General features: G+C 31.9%; 1 protein-coding gene across 1 annotated transcript in view; it reads left to right on the forward strand.

Annotated features, from left to right (window-relative positions):
• LOC124368590 (chromosomal protein D1-like) overlaps positions 1-9,017 on the forward strand; it is a 29,949-nt gene extending 20,932 nt beyond the window's left edge. The window contains exons 3-4 of the mRNA XM_046825835.1: positions 1,442-1,558; positions 8,370-9,017. Of these exons, the coding sequence (XP_046681791.1) occupies positions 1,442-1,558; positions 8,370-8,471 (219 nt within the window). The 3' untranslated portion in view covers positions 8,472-9,017. The remainder of the gene's footprint in view (positions 1-1,441; positions 1,559-8,369) is intronic.
• The last annotated feature ends 7,752 nt before the right edge of the window (positions 9,018-16,769 follow it).

The following is a 16,769-nucleotide window of genomic DNA, read 5'->3' on the forward strand; positions in this document are numbered from 1 at the left end:
TAGTATGAATTTAGCATAGGAGGGTTTCATATGCATTTCTTGTTTGGTTGTTAAGAAAATTATCAAGTCTGTTTAAGTTCTGCCCTGAAGCATACAAAATGGTTTCTAGGATGTAAATTGTTGGTACTGTCAAGATTTAGAGACTTTTGTGAGTTTGTCTACAACTATTTTAAAGTTTCAGTCCTGCCTTAGTCCTTCAGGGATGCTTCTGTAGACTGAAGACTATTATTTAATGAATTACCTCATAGGATTTTCATTCCATCTTAACCCAAAACGCTCAATTAACCTCATAATTTTAAATTCTAAAATTTGGCAAACTCATAGTAAGTGCTGAGATTTAAAAAAAATACAAAAATTAAACTGTTATTTCCAACCATTTCTGAAAAACGTTTTGTAAAGGTTCCAAAAAGATGTTAAGTTTCCTGAACTCACATTTCTATAATTGGTCTAGGAGCTTTTCTGATTGACCTACAGAGCTAGGTGTTATTTTACAGCACTTTTTGTTTTCTTTCCAATGAAAAATAACAAAACTTTGGTTATATATAATGAAAAATATTTTGTCAAAACGCATACAAAGCCTTTAAAGAAATTTGTATGGTTTTTTCAAAGCTTAATTGATTTAAATGTTCTACTTCGATAATTTGAAATTTGCAAAGTTATGTAATAAATAAGTATTGTTATATATAGCATAGTAAAATATAAATATAGGATGAGAATGGGATTATGGTAAAAAAATTTAACACTTGTTTTTTCACAAGTAGCTTATTTTGACTGAATCATAATTCTTATCTTAAAAAACATTGGTATTTTTTATTTAAGAGTTTACATAGCAGAAAGTACATAGTTTGAAGTAGGCTATTATATGTCGTTCAAAAATATATGTTAATAAATTGTTACCGTTGTGAATTTACTGACATATAGTATATAGCAATTAGAAAAAAAAAGGTGGTTATGTCTTTTTGGTGAGGTTTTTGAAACTTTATATAGCTGTTTCAGAAACAGTTTAAGATAAAAATTTAATATTTAGTATTTCTTTTAGTTATAGTACTCATTATGAGTATATCAAACTTTAGCAAAATCTAAAATGGTGAGGTAAAATTTGTATCTAAAGTGTGTTGATATGACACGGAATGACTCCATGGTTACCCATAGCTTTAGCAGTACTAATAGTATTGATTCTTTTTAATAGAAAAATTCAGTACTTAATTTATGGCAGAGAGAGACAATATGAGAATTTCATGATAGGCAGTTATTAATGGACACCAAGATGTTTCATTGATTCAGACAGTGTGAGCTTAGTTGGGTCTTATACTGCATTCATGTGTCATCCTAAGGTCAAATTTAGTTTTTACCATAGTAGAGCTTTTCAAGGTATTAATACTGTGATCCCAGTTATACCTGTTTTATCAATTTTTCGTAAGAAATTATTTACAAATTTTAGGATGGACCAGCTAAGAAGAAGGAAAAGAAGGAGGTGAAAGAAAGTGGAGCCACTCCTGCGAAGAGAGGGCGGGGCAGACCAAAGGGCACTGGCAAGAAAGCTGCAGGAAAACCTAAGGTAATTAAGCACATCACTTATAAGTATTACGTTATTTATGTTAGAAATTAATTTTATTACCTGATTACTTTATTAACTTTGTGTATAGGGTTTCGGACATCATTAGTTTATTGCTTAGTGATATAAGGAATCAAAGCGAGCGATTTTGTGTTAGTAATTGCCACAAAGGCAAAACCTGTTTCATTTGTAAAATGTATCTATGCTTAAATTCTGTAATTAGTTTACATTAATACTCTGATTAAATTATGAACTCTCTTTTGTTTGCTGACTACCAATGTTAATTTTTATTCAATAAAATGTACACTATATGAAAAAAGTTACTTGATGCATTGATAAAATGGAGATGAAATCTGTGGGATGCCAACTTTTCCTAGCTAGGACTGTACTTGTGTATCACTTCTTTAACAAGGTCACGGTCTTTATAAATTTAACCATTGGCTCATTGCCTGCACAGAAAACAAATTATTGATTTGTGTCAGCTGTCTTTGTGTATATTATATTTCAAGTTTTAATTTTAATTCAAGGCTGGTGAAATAGGCTTTTGTGTTATACTTTGTTGCACTATATCACTAAAACAAAAACTAGATATTGTAATGTCTTTCAGTTTGAGAATGGAAAAAGGATTTTTTATATTTCTACTTATATCAGCTTGGAATATAGACTGGTGTAGTGTTTAATCAAAGGTTTTATTTTTATTGCTCAGAATAAATACAAAAAATAAGGAAAATCCTTTTTATTAACTCTTTAATATGATAGAAAGTAAAATAATGCCATTTGTTAGTTCTTCCCAAATTATTTTTATATGGCAGAATACTGTATTGAATTTCCAAAATTGGCTTCAGAATTAAGGTGAGTACAGGGCTGAGTATTAAAATTACAGCCTTTTAGTAGGCAATATACACAATAAAACTTAAAATAGTTTTACTAATTAAATCAGTAAGTTTATTTAAAAAAAATACTTCTTGCCTCAGTCATCAGTTTGAACTGATGTATTTCAGTTGGAATTTTTTGTTGAGCTCTGTACATAATGTACATGTATCCAAACATGATAACCCTTTGAGTGCTATGACATGTACAATTTTTACAAAACTAATTTTGTATGCTTATGTCCTAAGGTGCATGCAAGAGATGAGACGGGTACTTTGTATTACATATATTAAAAATGTATAAATTAAGTTAAAGTTATAGTAACTTAACATATTTGATCAGTTTCTTCTTGGTTACATAAAACCCTGTTCTTAAGAGAGAGAGAAAAAATTAAATCAGGGTAACCACCCTGACTAGAGAAACCGGGAACATAACGGACTGGGAATAAGTTGGAAATATTCTTGTAGAACCAGGAAAATCTCAACAAATTTTCTGTTTCTTAGAACTTATGAAATCAAAAAATAATGATAATAATCAAAGACACCTTGAAACAGGACATGAGTTTATCTTGTACTGTTGTGGAGTTTAATCTTTGGTTAGTTCTACCCCTGTGTCGCTATAAGACCCCAAAAATGTAATAATCCATTGGACAATTAGTCGGCTGCCCGATCATCTTGGGCCTCAGCCACTATACGAACAGTAACTGTAAGCGGCAAAGCTGTATCCGCCGTGATACAAATGGTGCTTTTGTGTTTAAATTTTATTCAATAACCAAAATGAGTCTCTGAATTGGTAGATAGATTGTGCAAGCATTGAATGTAGTTTTCATCGTATAAACAGGCATAGAGCTTGGTTCAGTGAATATTATCACATGTTTGATAAGAGATGCAACTTGGTTTTTTTTAATAGTACGCCAGAATTTCAGTTGGGTTTTTACCAGACCTTATAAGACACTTTTGGAGAAGAAAATAGTGGGTCCGACAACAAGTAAAGCCGAGAAGTGGGCATTTAGGTCCAACATGATGCACAGCAATGACAGGATGAGCTGATGTCTGAGTGTCAGGAGATAAATTTAATGTCTGGAATTGGCGGTGGATCAGTGTTACTTTGTGGTATTGCCCTGCCGTTCACCTCTGTGTAGCCACTGTCCATAGCGTTCTTTGTATTCTCAATGCAAACATTAAACTTCACTACTCTAATGCTCACTGCCTGTCGTGGCCAAGGCCTCGGTTGGTCTATAAACGATTGCTCCTTACAAACATGTTGCGATTGAACGTCAGATTACATAGGTTAATACAAAGAAAGTGATGTTATGTTTGGATATCACAGTCACATCTAAATCTCGACTGACCTAGCTCCATTTACACTGGCTAAAAATTATAAAAATGTTGTGTCCGACAGTACTGATCGCTAGTCTAAACGGACGTAAGAGCTCTTGCAACCGCTGCTACAAACAGTATTGACAGTTGTTTGCTAGAACTGGAGAGAAGTGTTGGCCATTAAAATTTTAATTATAAACATTGCCAAGACACCACTCCCATGTGTGTCAGACTTTGTATTGACTCCCGCAACAACCAGTGGTACGCCTCCAGCAAGTATGCTACTTGCGACAGTTCTTGCGAGTAAAATTGCTTATCTTGTTACACATTGCTTTTCTGTTATGCAACAGTAGTTGCTTGCACAAATTCTTTCGCACCTTTACTTGCTGTATAAACACAGCTAAATATTGTTGCTAGTCTACAGAAGGCAAGTCGGCTGATTCTACAACATACATCAGTTTTCATTGTTACAACGACATTAACCCATTCGTGACTGAATAAATTACTATAATTTTTGGACTACAGAACTGGATATTTTCCATGCTTTCGTGTAAGAACAGGTGCACTTTGCATAGCACTTAATGTATAACATGCTATGAATATTATAAATTTACTCTAGTTATTCCTTGTTATTGTATGAACACAAAATGTTAGTTTTTTTAAATATAAATATATTTACACCATTTACAAATTTTTAATATACATCTTTAGAAGTGGTTTGGGTGTGAAACACCTCAAAACATGTTTCCAGATGAAGTGGAACATGACACTTTTTACATTGGTACACTGTTTCACATCTTTTCCCCTGTGAGGCACAAACTTTACATTTTCTTGAGGGCCTGGCTTTGGTGGTTGGAGGTATCTTTTCAATAAAATGCCCCCAAAACTTTCCTTGAAGGCGCAGTTGTGATTCTCCACAAGCGGGAAGCCTACCAAAGGGTTACCTGAGCCCAACAGGTTTTGTCACAGAAGTGATTGAACACATCTGATTCAGTGCAGTCTTCTCTTAACTGCCTCGAAATGATAGGATTTATTCCATGATTGCCGGTAAAACGCATTGTACTAACAGTATTTGGTCCAACACTTCACGCAAAATCACAAGGCCTAGCTGGTGGGTTATCGTCACTTTCATTATCACTGCTTTCAATGTTTGTACAATCAGACATTTCATTATTTTCATGTATCATGTCATCTTGTTCACTGTCACTTTCCTTATCACCACTTCATCTAAAACATTAGCAACGTAAGCCGCAAAATCATCCGAATTTACGAACGCCATCTTGACTGTTTACAAACGAAAGAAAGCTGTTTTGCCAAGATAATTTGAGGCAATATCAGATGATTTTCAGCAACGAAGAAGAAGAAAAACATAGACTAGAATATTGAGAACAAAATATGCAGCAAATGTGAATGCCTCTGCGATCTATCGGCAATATATTCAACTACGTCGATGTCGTGTCTAGCGGACGGGCGCGTCTTTAGTAGTTGGGCCGCGCGAAGTGAAGGACGGAAACTGCCCGTCCAATGTCTTGAATGGGTTAACTGGACAATGGCTGGGAGAAATCCCATCAGTTCTCCAATTAACTATTCATCTGAACTACTTCCCACACTCGTGACAATTGGTCGGGCAGTATCCGTACTATTTAAACCAAATAGTTTAAGTATGTGAAGAGTCTTTCGTCATATTGTTTCATAGTCTATAACTATAATATAACGAGCATATTTTGACTTGAACCACAGTCTTTCTTGTATTTATTTACTTTTTGGTTGTGTTGTCTTGATGGGGTGATTCTATTCTTGAATTATCTTAGTAGGCAAAAACAAATATTTAAGAGCCAGTAACATTAATAACATTAATTGTGCCTGTATTCTGGCGGTAACTATGGAAGGTTCTGTTCTGTACTGGTGTCTACATATTCTAAAGATTGCAAAGTAACTGCACTGAACAGGGGTGGCGAGTTTTCCCAGGAGGACTTGATAGGTTGTTTTCGGCGGTTTGTTGAACTGCTGAAGTTGTAGACTGGTAGGCCTCATGGTGTTTCCGGGGTGCGCAAAAGGCCCTTGAGGCTTAGGTGCGTGGCAGTAGGCCGCCCCAAGGGGGAAAAAAAAAAAAACTGCACTTTAGTAATTTCTGTAGCAGACAACTTTCTGATACAATCTTCATTGGCCTGCAGTGGTATATACTCAAAAACACAATACTTTTGTAGGGCTGCCATCAAAAATTATAATCAAGAAAAACCTGAATTATGCATGAATTTCAGGCCCCGTGAAAACATGTGTGGATGTGAGGATTTTATAATGTCCCTGGAATTTTTACTAGGTATGGATCGATTCCGATACTCAATACTGTGGCTCTTTTCATTCAATTCCAATATTAACAGATCTGCTTAAAATTTCACAATACTAAAACTAGTGATGCTTTGAGGCTGAATCTCAAATCCAAATAAGTCTATTTGCGGACAATAGCTACAGTACAGTACATGAATTACCGATTGCCAATATATTTTTTACATTCTATATGAAAGAATGTACATAAATTAACAAATTACAATAGTTAAACAAATAATATGTATATTCTGTATTTATTTTGGCCCATCACCGTGAGTCTGTGGCATTTATTCGTGGATAATAACTGATCGGCATTACACAAATTACTGATTGCTAAAACATGTTTTTGTAGTTCTATGTGTATAAACACTTTAGGAATGTACAGTAACCAAATAATGTGATGTATAAATAATTTAATTGAAGTTTGTATTTATATACACATCAACATCCCAGTAATATAAATGTGAAAGTTCCTTTGTTTGTTTTCTCGCATAAACTATCCAACCAGTTGTACTGAATTTTTACATAGACATTGTTATGGTTCCTGGAATGAATATAGGCCTATTCTTATTTCGAGAATCCCTCCGAGCTGCGCCCCACTGGTGTTTAATGTATCAAATAACACATTTTGGTCTTTAAAGTTGTGAAATATGTCAAATGTAATCAAGTGTTCTATGTAAGCATTGTTTGTTATTTTGTATTTGTTTACAATTTATAGTGGGTAAATTCTGTAAGAAATAATCATAATTTTTTTCACGGTTTTTAGATTTCAGCTATTAGGAAAGTACTCATCTACCTTATAAAATGTCCTAAAACAAAGATAGAATTTGACTCCGAAGGCTACCTTTAAAGCAGTCGGCAAAAGCTATGCTAGATGGAAGTTTGCTGAACTGTGCTTTTGAACTAACGTACCAATTCAAGTGTATAAAATATATTTTTCAGTTTATAAAGAAACAAACATGTGAATAGTGTCATTGTTAATGTACTTTTAACTGTTCATTTTTAGTAAATATTAAGAATTAGATATAAAGACAAAGTTACTAACTTTTACTATAATTTTAAAGACTTATAGAAACCATCTTAATTGTCTTTTGACAGAAGTATACTTCTTTTATCTATTATAAATATTTTCTTGATTTGGAGGTAAGGCAAAATTATATGGAACAAAAAATACTAAGGCCGGAGTAAATAACAATGACCATAAATATTAACTTTTGGACATAAATTCTTGATCGTAGCACAAATGCAAACTGAACATTGGCGTCGGAAATATAGTCCTCTAACTAGCAATGGTCATACACAGGTAACTGCTAGTATTTATATAATATTACAACTAGTAATTTTGGAGACTGAATCTTAAATCCAAATAAGTCTATTTGCGGACGACAGCTTATTGCCAGTATACAAATTACCGATTGCTAACATATTTTTTACTTTCTGTATGAAAAATATGTAGGTAAATTTAAAAAATTTGCAGTTTTAAAAATAATGTTTTAATTATAATAAATATATTCTGTATAACAAAGTTTGCTAGATTACTGCAGCTTTGTGGCATTTCGATATAGCTGCAAATATAGATACAGTAGTGACGATAAACCTTCACCTTTCCTCTCGGCGTAAGGATTAATTACAGTTCATTATTAGGTTTGAAAATGGACTAGGGAATCAAAACTTTTTGTCTGGGAAAACCGGGGAAAAGCCAGGAATTTGAAAGGAGGTTTTGAGTGGTAACCTGTTATAGTATAAAAAGTGAAGAATTTGAAAATAAACTAGAAATATCTTTACTGTAGGAATTGTATTGTTATGAATCAGTATAATACAATTAATTAGTATAAATAAAATTTTCAAAATATTTGAGCAAAACCTTACTTCAAATATAACGTTATAATCCCAAAAATATATGGTGGTAACAGTCACCATCATAGAAGATTTTGAAGAACACTAAGAAGTAAACAATTATTTATTTTCACAGTGTTATCTGTGATGTCCGCTATATCTGTCAGGACATACCAATTCTAACTGCTATGAACAGATGTGTAGTGAATGTACATTTCCCCACCTATTTCATACACTAGCTGCGCGACATGTAACATTAACAGAGCATGTAATTGTCACAGTGGGGTTCAAAACATTAATTTTCCATTTTGCTTTTTACTTTAAGGTATTTTTAGTGTGTTTATGAGTTTTTTTATGTACTTTTTTAACACTTGGAAAATTCATCAAGCATATTTTTATATTGTTATTGCCAGTTTAGCATGTTGTAATTATTTGTTAAATTAATTAAATCTTTTTAATAGGCAAAGTCCACTCCTGGAAAGGGACGTGGAAGGCCAAAAAAGACAGAGAAGAAAGCTGATTCAGCAGAAGAAGAGGAGGAAGAAAATGACGAAGAGAACTAAATCTGTACTAATGAATCTTAAGAAAGAACTGCCTTTATGTAAATATGTAGGTTTTATATATAAAGTAAATATTTAGTATGTATGTTACATACAAATCTCAAGGTCTAGATAGTGTCTTAATAAAACTGCCACTGAAATTTATCTAATGTTTTTAAATTATTAATTATAATTGAGAAAATTTGTAGATTGTTAAAATTTTTAACCTGTTTAAAAAAGTGAGTACATGGTCATTGGTTCACAAATTTGATTGATGTTGTCAGTTTGTGTCTGTTTATGTGTATTAGAATTAGTTATTATACTGTAAACTTATTTTCAGTACATTAAGTATTTCATTTTATAGATATTAAACATTGTAATGTCATGGTTTTTCATCAATCTGTAATAGGTACAAGAGTTCTTTAGTATTTTGTTAGCCCAATAAGTGATACTTCTGTCTACCATATCTAGCCTTTAATCTATGCTGACTGGACCAAGTAAAATGTTTTTAAATCTTTTAAACTCTATGTTTGTATTATTAAGAGCAAAATATACTTTTTTATACTAGTATAAGGTGTATTTTTTTCAATCTTAATGCCATTTTATTTATAGTGACTCCTAAAAGAAGAATGGAAGTGATATTTGTTGTCCTGGTTTACACCAAACATGACATCAGATTAATTTTAAAATAACATAATATATTTTCTACTAAAGGAAATAATGTCAGAAATGATAAAGGAAATATAAAAATACAATCACTTTGTAACAATGTAAGTTATAATTTATTCTATACCCAGTTAAAAAAAAACAATAACTTGAATGTTTCGATGTTAAAAGAGCACATAAAGTTGTAATACAGTCCTAAATAAAACACCAACCTACCAACTAACCTACATTCAAGAAAAATTTGGACCAGGCACTTAGTCTAGTACATATATATATATATATATATATATATATATATATATATATATATATATATAAAGATATATACTGGTTATTGCCAGGTTATAAAGCTTTTTAGTTTACATTCTTTTGTGTGCCTACCATTGTTTTAATATTTTATAGAAATACATGAAGAAGACATCTCTGAAGATTGTTTTTTACAAGTGCACTGTTCTAGACTAAGTGCCTGGTCCAAATTTTTCTTGAATGTAGGTTAGTTGGTAGGTTGGTGTTTTATTTAGGACTGTATTACAACTTTATGTGCTCTTTTAACATCAAAACATTCAAGATATTGTTTTTTTTTTTTTTTTTTTTAACTATAGAATATAGATACTTTTTGTGATTCAATGTTTATTGAAAAATTATATATAGTGTCCCCCAAAGAGGTTTAAACGTTTGATTTTATATTACTTGCCCATTTATGCACCAAACATTTTCAAACTCTACACAATTAATAAAGTAGGTTTTAAAAATATTCTGTTACCATAAAAAAATACAAAAAAGTAATTTAATAAGTATGGTGAAGGTTGTACATTGGTATCTCACCCGTTTAGAAAATTTTCAGGGGTGTCAGGAATTTACACACAGATGTAAGGGGTTGTTTGCCCATAACTTTTGCTGGGCTCCGTGTAGTGATGTTTTGTTCATGTAATTGTTTCTTTTGAATGTACTTTTTAAATGAAGACACAAAATAGGGGTTGCAATTTGGAAATTTAAAGTGATCCCCCTCTACTCCTCTTTTTCAAAGGAAAATAAATTTTTCTCTCCAAAAATTTATAGGTATGGTGATGATTTTACATCAATATCCCAATCTGTGTGGAATGTATACAGGCGTATCAGGACTTAATTTACACCCTTTATATATATATATATATATATATATATATATATATATATATATATATATATATATATATATATACTAGCAGTTGCCCGCAGCTTCACTCGCAATTTCCTGTTGAAAAACAGTACACTATATTCACGTATTCTTTTTCTATCACATTCTAAATACTCCTGACATAATTGATAGTCGTTCCTTAGTGAGCCTCTTGGGCACATTATGAAGGTAGGTACCATATTTCCTGCCTCTATCTTTTGTGGTTTTTGCTAGGTATTCAGTACAATTAATTTATATGGATGAATTTCGATAAACTAATTAGGCTATAAAGAATCAAATTCAGTCTGTTAAAATTAATTTTCTGTCTTAAGATATTTCCGGTATTATTGTGGTGTTTTCCTTGTGCTCTGATCAAGAAAATGTATCTACGAAAACCAATGTCGATCATAAAGCATCTTCTTTCGGCTCTTTTCATTTACCTTCGATCTAACCAAATTCGATTACCTTATGTGCAGACATTTACGGCTTTTTGAGGTGGTTTTTATAACGACGTTTAATAGTATTTTCATTGTATTAGATAGTTTATATTGATCATTGGTGTAATCTAGATTTGAAATGAGGCAATAACTTCTATGCAATCTGCATTACATTACTGATCAAGCATGTTACAATAATAATTTTCTAAATTTTAAATGTAAACAAATGTTTCTGCCTCTTTGATGAACTTCAGCTGAAAGTATTAACAGCTGTTAAGTATCAGTTTACTTTGTATTACGTGTGGTAGCGCAGTCTGCTGGATCGAAGGTAATACATTCCAAAATCAATAACAGTTTATAAATTAAATATTGATTAAATAAACAATTAGAATTGGACCAAATTGTGAATCTAAACCATTCTCGAATTCCATTGAAAAAACACAAAATTTCATCAAAATCGGTCCAGTCGTTTAGGAGGAGTTCAGTCACATATACATGAACACAAGAAATGTATATATATATATATATATATACATAAATTATAAATATAAATTGTATACATATTTAAAGATATATAGTTTCTCTATGTCAACTACCAAATGTCTGTAAACAAGAACAAAATAAAATAAAGCCAATATTGAAATTACTTCAGAAGTACTTGCATTATGTCAAAATGTAAAAAAAAAAACATTTACAGTATATTTATGCAACAGAAAGTATTACAATAAATATGATACAATTTGTATGCTTATTGCATCATATCGTAAAATTATTACAGAGTATAAATCACACTACATTCAATAATTGCATCAGTTGTCTAAAGTAATAATTGCCATAATTTTTGGACAGAGATTAAAACAAAACTCCTGAATTTGTCACTGATCAAAAATATATTTAGTCTTAGTGCAATATCTCAAAGACTGTTAACATAGTGTTTCAGTTATATCAGCCATTATGTAAATTTAATTAGCTATGATATCAAGTACAGGTACCAGAAGGGATTCAGGTGATTCAAGGTACCTCCTTGTTTAAGACTGAAGATGTTTCACTACTAATGTCAAATTATCAGATGACAAATAAATTAATAATAATACCAATACAACTAGGGTCGATTTATTGACAGACAATTGGGCACCCAATAATTAACATTCTCAACACTGCTTTAGAGGTAGGTTTTACACTGAATTTCTATGCTATGTCAACACACTAAGCAATTGTCAGACATACAACTCCGATTTATCAACAACTGGTGGAAGAGGCTTCCCTGAATGCACAGGTAATATAAATTGTAAATTATAATAAATTAACAGCAAATATAAATTTAGAACTATGTGTGAATTGATGACATTGTCTCAGGGGCTGCTGTCCGCTTCTACATTTTTATTGAGTCTGCTTGTTTTGTGTTGTGATTTCAGTTCGTTGATATTTTGTATTTGAAAATGTAAAATAGTAGTACCATACGTCCATTAGAGAATTTAGGTGATTCTGATTGATAATTATGAAGATGTCCAATAAATAACCAAGTGATAAGCAACAAGAGCGAATAATTTTTACTTTCTTCATACTGTAAGAATCGTCATGAAATATACTGTGTGAATAATAAATAAAATTATATTTTCTGGTAATGAATATTTACAGAGTTAGGCAGATGAATAGTAACTGAGCCAAGAAACCTACCTTCTCTGTTTTAAAGAAAACCCCCATATTTCGACCCTAACAAACTCTGGAAAATAATTATTAATATCGAAAATAGGACTTTTTAGTGGGTAGGGGCAATTTATTGAAAATTTCAAATGTAAAGATAGGTCAAGCTATACCTCATTCTAAAGGTCTCTTAATCATTGACTCTTTTGATAAAAAAGTTTTAATTTATTTTGCTTCTTGTATATACAGTGGTCTAAAATGTACAAAAGTTGTATGGTTTCAGTTTTTCTTTTTGTTAACCTTGTTAAAAAAAAATTAGCACAGTTGTATCTACGTAAGCAGATTAAATTACTTTTTACAGGCAATGCAAATACGTATGATGCAGTATTTTTTATTTTGTAATAATGTATGGAACAACTACTTTTTAAGGCGATTAACACTTTCTGAATTTATATTTGCCTTTATACCTTTATAACCTGGGAGACCTGTAAAAAATCCACTGATTAATACAAAAATGCATTTATCTTGGTATTCCGATTTAGGAAACCTTTATGTACGAGTAGGTTTAGGTTTGAAGTTTGTATTCTAGTTAACACGTTCATGGCGACATGTACACCATCGGGTGCACGCGATCTTTCACCACTGCCATTCTGTAAATTAGATTTTTAGGTACCCTTTGGAAAAAAAAAACGGTACGGAGAAAAAAAAATATTGTAATATTTTGGTTGGAAATTGTGAATCCTATTTTTCTGAGACACTATACTTACAGACGTTTAACGTAAAAAACTGATTACAGATTTTTGCAATTATTATTAAAAAATTCGGGAGTATATCAAAAGTTATCGTGAACGTATTAACACGTTCGATGCGGATGTCGCGTAAGTGCGTTATCTAGGTTCCTCTCAATATGCTGATGACGCGGAATTGCGCGCGCACCGATTTACAGCCAAATCATGGATGCTGCGTTTAGTTTGATAAGGTTAATGTCTGTGCCTTACTGAGGTTATAGTATCATAAATTGTTCTTCATTTCTTATTTAGTTTGTTTCGTAGTTTTAAACATGAGTGATAAGAAACCTTAAATTTTCGTAATCCCGATTGCCTAACTCTTGGAGAAATATACTATGTATGACTCAGATTCCGATGAGTACCTATTTCTTCGGCCAAGTGTAATTTGGGCATACGATCTCGGTTTTCCGCTTAAAGTAATACCGATGTATGATTTGGTGTAGTACTTACTCGCAGTTATGAAGCTTCAATTCATATGTGACATTCTTTTGCATATTCAGGACATGATCTATCATTAGCATTATGTTTAACCTTACAATGTGAACAGCTCGGCTCTTTATTTACAATAATATCGTGATATGTTTTGGTCTCACAAGTTCTGAGTATTGAGCACCTCACTTCTGTGTGATCATATTTTGAGCAACGGGGACAGATCAAAACTGGATAGTTATACTGTTTACTGGTAAAACCGCATAGTTTAATTTCATTTCTTTAGATAACGAATTCTTTAAAATGTGATGTTATCACGTATTGTTATGCTATCAGATGTCTTAATTGTAAGTCTAAAACATCACTGATTGGAATAAGACTTTCTACATTCTGTAAAATTTCGTCAATGTCAACATTGGGTTCAATATTTACTGCTCCTATCACATCTACCCAGTTCGCAGCAATAAAGACACTATTTTTAGATGTGGCGTGTCACATCTTAGAGAATTTGCTGCCGTACCCGTTTTGCGCTCAAATAGCATCAGCTTATTTCCTTTTTATTAATTTGGAATTAATTTTTACCATGATGAATGCCTATAATTTTATAAACATTTATGGGGTGAATCCTACTTTGGTCCTTCCTAGCTGTGATGATTTGGTACGGCCCATGATTGTTCGTAGCATACAATTGCTTTTTGTAAATCCTTTCTTTCTTACTAACTTATTTTGTACCAAAGCGGCAATACCATTGTCTGGATGGTTTCGCTTACCTAAACTGATTTTAATATTTGCCGTCTGAAGGTGTAATGAAGCGTTACAAATGGAACAGAAGTTTGCGGTAAACAGGAAAATTATTGTGATATGATTTTGTACTACCTAACACCACATCACGTCCGTATGTCCGAAGTGTCGTGTCTATTAGAAAAGAAATTCTCATCCATCTCCTCACAACTCTTAAATGTCGTAGGTCTTACGACCACAATAATTCAGTTGAGAAATAGGGTAGGGTACGATAAGCGGACCCGGTTTTTAATCATCGATACCTACTATTCGCATCTCTAATCCTAGACTATAGGTAAATTGATATAAAAGTAAAGTCCTAAATAACAATCATATGTTTTAAATTAAAATATGAATACATAGGAATATAGGAAAATCATAAATATTTAAGAAATTACATAAATAATAAACGAACCAGAACGAGATCTATCAAACAGGGAAGCTCATAAATAGTTATGAGCCACATCCATCTACATTGTTTATGTCATAATTATTGAATTGTTTATAACTATACACACGTAATTATACATTATTACGTGTATGTATAATAATAATTATTATTGTTAATTATACACGTAATAATGTATAATTGCGTGTGTATAATTATGAACAAAATGTAATAACAACAATATGTGTATAATATATAATATTAATAATACGATTACGTGTATCATTTTAAAGTATTTACAGCTGTTGATATAGATTAAGTTAATTGTGCAAAATAATTAATCAGTATCGATTGGTTATATCGATGGTTATGATTAAGTATTATCGTTTGACAATTTCAATAAAAAACCCCAGGTCCTCTTATCGTACCTTACCCGAGAAATATATGAAACTAAGATTAATCCATAGCAAAAAAATAACGACTAAAATGTAAACAGTAGGCCTACATGCAAGGTTAAAAAACACTCAAAATAAACACTTACTTTTTCTACAAAATTCCAATTGTGAAAAAGAACCCATGTTGGTTAGGGTCAACCTTTAGAGATTGGGTTTATGACATTTTATTGTACTAATAAAGACTTGTACTTTAATTTGATATAATGCTCGACCTTCGCTCCCGTTAAAACTTGTTCTCTGACTCCTTATGTTTACTTAAAATGAAATGTTTATCAGTAATTCAGCCTTAAAACATTTGATTAAATAGGGATTAGTTAAGTAGTAAAAATTAACTAATACACGAAATTAACTGAATAAAACGAGATGAGTGAATGACTGAAGTAAATTATTTGCAAATTTACATAATTTGTTTAAAGTTAATTATATTCAATAATCCATAATTTATTTGCTATATTTTAGTGTATTGTCGGTTTATTTTTCTTTCAGAACTACACAATGATATTTGTTAAACCATTTTACAAGTCTTATTTTAATTAGTTTCTATTGTTCCAGCTTTGATAGTTTTACAATAAAACATTTTTTGCATTAATTCGTCATTTATTTATTTATTTCAACGGTTCCACCATTTTTACAAAAGTAATTCAACAAATCAAGTACTTAGCAATCAAGATGACAAATCATAATCAATATACACAGTCTTATGTAAGCTCTAACTTGAACAACATAGGCAATAACAGAGTGATATACTATAAATATGAATAACAAAAACAACAATAAATAACAAGGAATAATAACAATACAGTAACAGCAACGATAAATAAATAGTTGACCAATGCTATAACATTAATAAAATTTAGAAACTCAACAATATACTATCAATAATTAATACAATCGTAGCTGTTAGTTACTGTAAGTGGATCTGTATTAAGCATGTGTTAGGTGTTTACATTTAATAATTTTTTTTTTTTCAGGGTGTATTTTGAATCGTGAAAAAAGTCGATGTGCGCTGCCTCACTACCCAGTTTTAGAAGTCTGCTTATTCCATGGTTTGATGCATAATATGTGGGCCTAAATCTTCTGCAGAAAAGTGTCTTAGAGCGGGTACCTCTCGGTATAGAGAAGTCTATATCCGACACTAGATGAGGGCAGTCGAGGAAGCCGTTCACCAGCCTGTACAGGAATAAAATATCAATATATTTTCTTCTTTCCTGGAGAGGTTGCAGTCCATATAGCATCTCAATCTCAGCGACGGGGGTTGCAAGATAATTATATCCCAGTTTGACTCCAAGAAGTCTTAAGCAACGCACCTGCACTCTGTTCAGCAGCACAAAGTGGCCCACTTGATATGGAGACCAAACAACGGAACAGTACTCCAACAAAGGACGCACAAGAGTCTTATAGAGGATAGCCAATGTAGAGGGGGATCTAAAGTCTTTGCAGGTTCGGGCAATAAACCCAAGCATAGAAGAGGACTTATTTGTAACATGCACTATGTGTTCGTAAGGGCTTAGGGAGGGTGTCATAATAACTCCAAGGTCCCTGACTCTGTCTACTATCTTAAGAGGGGATCCATTTAGAG

The sequence above is a fragment of the Homalodisca vitripennis genome, chromosome 1, assembly GCF_021130785.1.
Source record: "Homalodisca vitripennis isolate AUS2020 chromosome 1, UT_GWSS_2.1, whole genome shotgun sequence".
NCBI lineage: Eukaryota > Metazoa > Arthropoda > Insecta > Hemiptera > Cicadellidae > Homalodisca > Homalodisca vitripennis.